The sequence below is a fragment of the Ambystoma mexicanum genome, chromosome 4p (genome assembly GCF_040938575.1).
Source record: "Ambystoma mexicanum isolate Mex_15411 chromosome 4p, UKY_AmexF1_1, whole genome shotgun sequence".
Taxonomy (NCBI): Eukaryota; Metazoa; Chordata; class Amphibia; order Caudata; family Ambystomatidae; genus Ambystoma; species Ambystoma mexicanum.
Genome location: NC_090927.1, coordinates 441,591,152 through 441,600,375, shown reverse-complemented (window position 1 = coordinate 441,600,375; position 9,224 = coordinate 441,591,152). Strand labels below are relative to the sequence as shown.

Below are 9,224 nucleotides of genomic sequence, written 5' to 3'. Positions count from 1 at the left end.
ATAATCCCCATTAATGTTCATTCAATAAATCTGAATTCTTCGGCATTAAAGTCGGTCCGTGTGCCAAATCCCTAAAAAAAAAAACGAATGGCTACAAAAACAGGAGAACAATATACTGTAAAACATGTGACGGCAACACCTCAATCAATTTTGTGAGTAGGGTTTGAGTAATAGGTCGCGTTTCCTCCAGGCGAGCAGCTGATGAGCTGGGTTGAGCTGAGGCGGTCTCGTGATTGGCTGGCCGGATCACCTCAGGTCCCCGCCTCCTCATGTCTGTCACAACGTTAGAAGCATCCTCCTCGCCTATAGAAAGGCAATGCTCGCTGCGTGACACCACGGGGCCCAGCAGGGGTATACAATACTTCGGCATAAACTGGGACGCTTTCATTGCCCTAGCCTTGACCGCATTTCCTAGACTCCCCACGAAGCCACCCCTTGGCTCTGTTTCTGCACAGTTTGCCCTGAAGAGCTGCATGAGCAAGGCTGGCTGTGTGGGGCTTGCACTGACAGAATCCAGTGTGCCGCGGCGCCGTGCACACACACACACACAGGCAAGCTCGACGCTCGTAAGTAGCGCACTGTCGCTCCGATTGATTCCCCCATCCCTTCCTGCATTGTGCTATAACTGCCAATGGGCTGTTTTGGGTTTAATCTGTCGGGTGGGGGCGTAGAGATAGAGAGATACAGCTTGCATTTCTGTGTTTATTCTGGCGTGAGCACATATAAGTGTGTGCCATGTCGTTCATGGGTACTATACATGACAGTATTACGAAGCCCCACGTAGATCTCCGTTTCAGTTGTAATATTACGAAACAGATGTGGTCAGGCAACACACGAGCATCATTCACTGTACTCGAAGCAACGTGTCGTGTGCGGTACGATGGGACCTTTGCTGCGCTCGCGCGTCTTATATGTTAGGCGTTGTGCACGTATCGTTGTGGGCTTGTGGCACATAACAATGCAAACAACATGGATGCACTCAAAATCTCATTGAAAAACGCATCATGCATAATTTCGGCCGGATAGAGTGAATGCTCTTCTTTGTTCTTTCCCCATCGTAACGTTTGTTCACAACCCAGCACAAGCACTGCACGGGCAGACATTGCTCCCGACTATGCATGTGAGGTAAGACATCTTCTGAGAAGGCTATGCACTGCTTTTTCTGCATTGCTGGTAGGTTGCCCTGCTGCATGCGGCGCCTACCCAATAGCAAAGAAGCAGGATGAATGGGCCCTCCTGTTATGTCACGTACCATAGAGGTGCTCTTGTGGGCTCCACCGGCGGGGATTGTTTTTCTTGGAATTTGTCGAAGAGGGTCACAGAGTGAATGGATTGTAGATGTGTTCGAGAGTTGGACGCAGGCACTGTGTGGGGGGGGGGGGCACAGGGGAGCGGGCGGCGGTGGGTAACGATCCTGGGGTACCATTAGCATATGAACCTCTCCCCTGCTACCCCAATACTGTTTCGTGTTTCATGATTTGTAGCTGTGCTTGCTTTTTCTGTCCCAGTGCCCTGCTCCAAACCCCACAGCACTGTGATCTGCAGCTCACCACAACATCACGTAGTGCCATGTACAGCACCAGCGCTCCCTGTGCTCCACTAGCCCAGAGTCCTCACACCCCTTCTCTGCCACAGAGCCCTACACCCAACATCACAGTGCTCTGCAGCTCACACCGTCACTAGCATGCCAAACACCACAGCCCTATGCACTGCATCTCACACACACACTGTGGCTACCTCAGAGCATCCATACCCAACATTATAGTGCTTTGCTGCACATAAGACTCCACTGGTCCATGGCTGTACACCCAACACGACAGCACAGCGTTCTACAACACCCAAGCAAAGACTGTTCCTGCATATTATGTCAAAGGCCACAAGCCTGTGCTCTGAAACATACAGGCATTCACTACCACAGAATCCTTCAACCAACACAACAACACTTTGCTCTACCACTCTCGAGTGCACACTGCCACGTATTGCTCTTACCAGCAAAACAACACGATCATGGTATGCAAACGTGCGGCACCCACATCTTCACTACCACACGGCCTTGCACCCAGCAACACTGCTGCCTTGTTTTCTGAAGCAGGAAAGCCTTCCCTTATACAGGATTTGGTGGCCGACTAACACTACAACCAACCTATGCAAAATCAAAGCCTTCACCACCCTCCCGCATGCCCTCAGCACAGCAGTCCGAGACTTTGTTATCTCACACATCATCGGGGAAACACCCTCATGACTGGGCTTCCAGCCGCTCACCCGGCGCCCTTCAAGGCAGCCCACCATGCTGCTTCCCGCCTCATTACAGAGGCCCGCACCGTTTCCCTCCTACACTGCACAAACTTCACTTGCCCCGCCTGCCCACCAGGATCCTATTCAACACTGCATGTATCACCTGCAAAGAAGACTGTAGTGGAACACCAACATTCTTGGCGGCTAAGCTCCACGTGTCTGTAGACTTCCGTGCCTCTTGTAGTAAAACTATTAAAACGTTGAAGTCCAAGCTAGCCTTCAAAGAGAAGATTCACAAGCCGGCCTTCTCCTTCCACTCCCCGACCATCTGGAATTCAATCTGGTCAGAGGCTCGAAATACCCCCACCATCCTCCAGTTCTGCAAAACACTAAAGACGTGTCTCTTTCAACAATACCTGCCAGCCACATATACATACCTCCCTCTGCCAGCAGTACTGCGCTACTGTATACCATGCCAAGCCCAATGCTGGCACCCTCACACAGCATGCCATTTCTTACTCACCAACAGTCAATTATCGCTGCCCGATGGCTAGTGGTGAGTGCAAATTGTGTGTCATGATTTCTGGAATAAGTTGATACATTAATAAATAATAACAGGTAACCAATCGATACGCATGGCTTTTTTCACCACAGTTACAGCACTATAAATGGCCCCTAAACCCTGAAGAAAAACATGCAGTAAGTCATAATTGTAGACATGACAAGTGAGAAACGCGTGTACGCCATTTTGGAATGTGTACATTCTTTCCCTTTTTGGTCATGTGTGTATTATTACCCATTGACGAAAAGTTACTTACGGTCTTTGTTGAAATGACAGATTTGTGACCTTAGGATATCGTGTATACTTTGTGGGTACACATTAGATGCATTAAGTTCTGCCCGTCGGGGTAACATTTAAGTTTGCAAGCTACGAGCGAGGCATAAAAAGTCACTTGCCCCCTCAATTATCTACATGCACAAAGCACACCATGCCTTACTGGCCAAGACATTGGCTAGTGGCGAGTACACACTTTGAGCCCTGCTGTATCTGATATCACGGGAGTAGAACTCTATTCAATTGTGATTGCTATATACAAGGGCATCAATTGTCTTTGAAATCTTTATTATATGTGAAGAAATATGCCTAATAAAGTTGTCAAGCTCTCAGTTTGGAAGAAATAGTGATAAAGTATTGGGTTTGAGATTGCTCTAGGGTTGTGCACAAATGAAACAATCCTTTGTAAATTGTAAAGAGCTACATTGGGTTTGTGAGGTCAAATCAAATGAGGCCTTTTTATGAAATGAAGAATGTCTCAAACTGAGTTACCAGATGTATGTAAAGATGCCCGTAAGGATGCAGCATGGAACTGCAGGGTTTGTCTGTGATTTCATGCGTGTTGAACAAGCGGAACAAGTATCCCTCAAATGCCCTGGTCATGTTGAGAATAGCAGTGCATTGTGTGAGAAGGTGCCAGAATGGAATGGAATGAGTGATGTTGTAACCAAAGTGGTGAGGCAGTTACCGGAGTGCGAGACAGTACCGATCACCAGGCGTGTCCCTCTATATTTCGACCCAGGGGGGTTTGAATTTAGCATTATGGCCCACAGCTACTTGCCAATATCTTAAATTATGGGACTTATGTGGGGGGCATTAAGATCAGAGGATATTCCCTTCAGCAGAGGGCTTTCCTGCAAGCAGACCATTCCACCTCCTGAGGCCACAAAGTTTTAATTAAACACAGAGACTGAGAAGAATCGCTGAGGTGTTGGCACAGTGGCTTCTACCAGCCATGGTAAGACTCGTACTGCGATCTTGTCTTCAGTTGAGCTCTCGCAATACTGAATAGTGGTGGAGGCTTTAAATGAAGAAAATAGACTGGCATTGCATTAGCCAACCAACCAAACCATCTTTTGTGGGCCGGTCACGCTATTAGAGACGGGGAACACCATATGCAAATCAGGCTTGTAGGCTTGTATGCAGACTACTTCAAAAGAGGTAGCATTGCCAAAAAAGGCGCCATCCCTCCTGCACAAGACCACAAGCAAGCCCAGACAGGTGTGGTCCTCACTGGGAACCATCAATGTGGTGTGTACTGTGGGACTATTGACGCAGCATGTTTGGAGCCACGCCGGTGCATATCTGTTGCACTTAGGGCGACTATTGCAGAGCTCGAGAGCCATGGATGGCGGTTTTGCTCCAGTGGACCTCTCAACATCACCCTCTTTGATGGACATTGCCTATCCATTACTTGCTAGCTTTAACAACGCGCAAGCGGGGTACAGGGCTTTGCACTTCGCCGTACTGAAGCTAAATTAAAGTCATTTTTGATTTCTTTGTATATGCAAGGAATGGATCTCTGCTCTCGCCTTCTCTTCTCATTCAGTACAATTTCAGCCCGGGGCACCTAGATGTTACCCATTTGGCAGTGTCTGCAAAATATGCCAGGCGCTGACTCATAAATCTAAATAGTAGTATCACACTGTACAGCTGAAAAATATCCTCCTGAAGTCATTATCCGCAAAGACGACCATGAACCAATTTCCTAGACTTAATCACTCTGGTTAATTTGATTGTGGCAGGACTCATTCCAGAAAAGACTGGAGATTATGTAAGTGTCTATGTGAAGGAACTCACTCCCTCAGTAGGAAATACATGGCCATTAGAATGAGACGCGATGAAGCGATAACCCTGACCACACCAAGCACTCAGCAGAAATGGCACATATACATGCTATAGGTAGTGTAAATAATATAGGTGGATGTAGGTGCTTAGCAACATGATCCTGGTGTAACTCCTAATAATACCTGTTGCCACTTGAAAGTACTCCACAAAACTTCAACGCCATGTTGCCTACCGCAAGGCATAGTATACATTCCAACATCTGTCTGTACAATAAAGTTATCCAGGGCCTTAAGTGACACAGGGAAACGAGCCGGGGCTTAGCAAGGCCACGCCCCCTTGCCGAGCCCCGGCTTACAGGCAATCCCGCCAGGCAGCCTTTTGTAGAGATCAGCACCCTCTCCCACCTGTAGCAGGGGAGAGGGTGCTGATCTCTGCATCTATTACCTAAAAGGGATGCCTGGCGGGGGGCATCTCCTCATGTTTTCAGCCTTAATGGTGCTGCTGCCCCGCGCCAGGCATCCCGTTTGCTAAGAGATGTAGCATGTCTGCTGAGAATGCAGCAGCACCATTTAGGCTGAAAAGGTCAGGCCGCAGGAATAAGGCGAGGAGGATGGGGTGGGGGTAGTAAAATACTTTCCATTAAAATGCATGTTTTCTGTGCATGAAGAAATGCCAATAAGAGTAGTTGGAGGGGAGGGAGGGAAGAAAAACAGGATATTGCCCGAAACCTAGAAGCTGATTGTTTCTGCGCATATTTCAGGGTTTGGAAAGAAACACATGGGGGAAGTATCTTCTGAATCTTGTCAGTATCTTGGTGCCTGGGCTTTGGGAGGGCCATCAATCGAAATCCAGCACCAAAGATCAATATGCCTAGTGAAGATCTATGAAAACCCACCTTTTTGTTGGATTGTTGGGTGGTGCTTGCACCATCTATAAGCTGGAACTATTGCATAAGAGTACAGCTAGGGAGAAATGGCATATGAGGAGGGACACAAAGTTTGTAGGTGTTGTTTGGCTATTTGCCCACCCATTGACTGCCCATGGCCATGCTTATGAACAATGCCATTCCCACCCAATTTCTGCCCCTGCCCGCCCAAAACAGCTTACCATCAAACTTTGTGTTTGAAGTGCCTGCCAGTGTTTTTTCAGAGCAGTCTTCTGAGGGTTGATTACTTAATTGCTGCTGTAAATGCGCTATTCATGTAATACAAATGTCTTTACCAGGTTTTCCTTCAACCACTTGATTTATGAGCACTCTGCGTGTCCTTCATTGAAGTCCTGTTAAAAACAAGCATTGGCAAAGGCAAAAGTTTTGTCTTGCATATAAGTAGTAAGCATTTGCCAGGCATTGCTATTAGATGCCACCCTACTTTCACCATTTTGCAGCTGCTACTATCAGTGGCCAGTTAATACCACTATGGCATTGTCTGGCAAGTGTCTTTCCCATTCCTACACAAAAGCCCAAACTGTTGGCCATGTCAATGCTTGTTAAGCTCTTGTTGTGGTCCTTAGCCGACTGTTGTGATTGTTGGTTAACTGGCCCAGGATAATCAAATGGGCAAGGGGGCCACTTCTGTGGCAACAGTGCACTCTACAAATACCTAGTAACATAGCACGATATAACATTCCGACAAAGAGCTTCAGTAAAAGGAGAACCCGTGCTTCCCCTATCAAACATGCACATTGGCTGGTTAGACCAGAAACGTGTTTTTTTGCCTGAAAGCATATCCCAGTGTAAGGGCCAGTTGGGTTGCTTCTAGGGTAATTACACTTTAGATGGAATTTCTAAACGACATTGAAACATGTTTAGCTTAAGGGGCCCGATGGATCAAACCCTTATCCAGTAAAGGGCAGAACATCTGCTGATTTTTCTCTTTTAAGCACCCTCCCTGTATGGTCCTCTTTCTAGGAGGTCCTTCTGCCCTCGTGATATTGCCACATAGCACCAATCAGATTTCTTCTTGAAGTAGAGCGCAGGTCTTAAAGTGTATGGCTTCCTGACACTCTTTGATTATAGTGTACATGTGACTGTAGTTAACCACAAGGATGATGCTGGATACCAGTTAGGTCCATTTATGTGCACAGTTCACACAGTACCACATGTACAGCAGCGTTGTCAGGGGAGTTTGGGGTAATTTTATAATGAATATTTGTTTCGCCGTAGATTTTCAGACAGTTCTGCTCCTTGTCATGCTGACTAATAAATTGGGTACTCCCTATTTTTTGTTATCGGGGGTCGATTCTGAACAACAGGGAGAGTTCACAAAAAAAGAAAATACTCAGATCGACTACTCCTCTCTAATGTCCCCCAGTGGATACGAGACAAAGGGCCTCATTACACGGATGGCGGTAAGGGTTTACCGGTACCGGTAAAATACTGGTACCGGTAAATCCTTACTGCCTTACTACGAGGTCCCTTTGCGGGTTGGGGGATTTAACGCCTGCTTTTTGCAGGCGTTAAAAACCAACCCGCAAAGGGACCCAGGGAGCTAATTACGGTACCGTAATTAGCGCCTTCCCCATTCCCATTGAGCCCTATGGGACAAAAATGGGGAAGGGCAATGGTGGAAGGGGGAATTACCGCCCCTCCAACCTTGGAATGGGGCGGTAATTCCCCTTTCCACCAAGGCGGTGCCGGTATTTTACCGGCATGAACCATGGCGCTAATAGCGCCATGGTTCTCCGCCATCCGTGTAATGAGGCCCAAAGACATGTGTATCTACTTAATCATTTTGTAGATGAAACAGCTCTTTTCAAGGAAACAATTTCTCTATATATCAAACTATACAGTCAATATTACTTTAAAACATACATAAAACACTTGTGATCACCTGGAACCTATACATAGACCATAAAACAAAACCTGTCATATTCTGTCATGCATGCAGGTGGGTTATTGCGTACAATATATTTTTTTAAACACATTCAATATAATTTTATCTGAGAATTTTTTCGAAGAAACCTTTTGAGGGGCACATAAATTGACCATTAAGTGTTCACACTATCACATTCATTGAATTAGTGTAAGGGGGGTTAGGATAGTTTTTAATCTTTCCTGTCCTCCCTGTGCTAACTGTTCTGTTATATAGTGCTGATCAAATATAATCCAATAGTTGCAACCGATGTTCTAATGTTGCAGTTGAGATAGGAAGACAACCAAATGAATGCTTCCTTTCAAGTCGACATATGTTTTGGCCTATACCACTTGTACTGCACAATCTCAGGTGCTGTCAATCAATTGTTTCTCAGGCCATCTTCAGGACATAACAATTTTTCTAGGAATTCAATTCATCCCCCATTTTGTGAGTCTTCAATTTCTATCTGGTGTCCAAACCGCTGAATTAGGGACGTTGAGAACCGCGAAAAATACCACTGTGCGGATGAGGTCTAATATACAGGTGCCTTTGGCTACCTCATAATTCTTATTTCCCGGAGTCGGAAAACTGTACACCTCCACTTGTCTGTCAAGGTATTCTCTCTTGAATCAATGTGTCCGACAATTCTCATGGATATGAAAGGGACGCCAAACATAAGTCTGTTTCATAGGATTTCAGCCAGAAGGCCTGCACCTCAGGGACCCTGCGCAGGGTCCCCCGCAACTGTCAACTACACCCCAACAACATGTGCACTATTTTTCACAAGTCGGATAATACTCGGAAAATCTGCGTGTGGAAGTGCGAACCCGTGTAAACCAGCCATGCACCCCACTACGTAGCGTCCACACATTCCCGTGCCGATCGGAACCCTGTCTGCATGCATGCACCCCTAAATCCGACATGCAAACTCACCTCCTCTGCGTTACCCATTCGTAAGTGTTCTTACGCTTGCCTTCAGGAGGCAGAGAGATCGGGGGATTTGCATGGACATTTCGTAAGCGAGAGGCTGCGTGGTCACATCCATGAATATGCTTTGTCGTGCGTATTTGTGGCCGTGCTATGGGCTGCCTGCAGCCCGTCCCTCGTAACTCCCATTTTTCCCTTGTTCTTCCTCATTTTCTGAGTTCCGCCCCCTACTCTGCTAAGTGAGCAGACCTCGCATTATGTGTACTTTATGGAGGGATTGCTCCTTCCTGACATTTTTTCTCCCTTTGTGGTTTCCTTTCACATTGGTTATCTTAGTGACCCCTGTTTTTTATTTTTAGTTTTCACTGGGGACAACTCCATGACCCATTTTATTTTCATTTCAGACCTACGTCATTTTTAATAGTTTGTCCTTTTATTTCTATTTTCTTCCTTTTCTTTTTTCCATGTTATCGATCTTATCTAGTGATTATGTTTACAGCTGTGAGTTTAGGGCCCTGAAGAAGCTCACACCTATAGTCAATATCTTTGACATATGTCGAGTGAAACGTGTAGACCAGCAGTAT

The 9,224-nt window shown here is 46.4% G+C and overlaps 1 protein-coding gene across 5 annotated transcripts in view; it reads left to right on the top strand.

Annotated features, from left to right (window-relative positions):
• Nucleotides 1–378: 378 nt before the first annotated feature.
• Nucleotides 379–9,224, top strand: part of LPIN1 (lipin 1) — a 369,397-nt gene continuing 360,551 nt past the window's right edge. For 2 of the 5 annotated variants that reach the window (XM_069605954.1, XM_069605950.1), the window contains exon 1: nucleotides 380–566. In XM_069605954.1, coding sequence (XP_069462055.1) covers nucleotides 474–566 — 93 coding nt within the window. In that variant the 5' untranslated portion in view covers nucleotides 380–473. Of the gene's footprint in view, nucleotides 567–1,107; nucleotides 1,126–9,224 lie in introns of those variants that run through there. The other 3 variants (XM_069605955.1, XM_069605951.1, XM_069605953.1) reach the window with 3 other exon arrangements.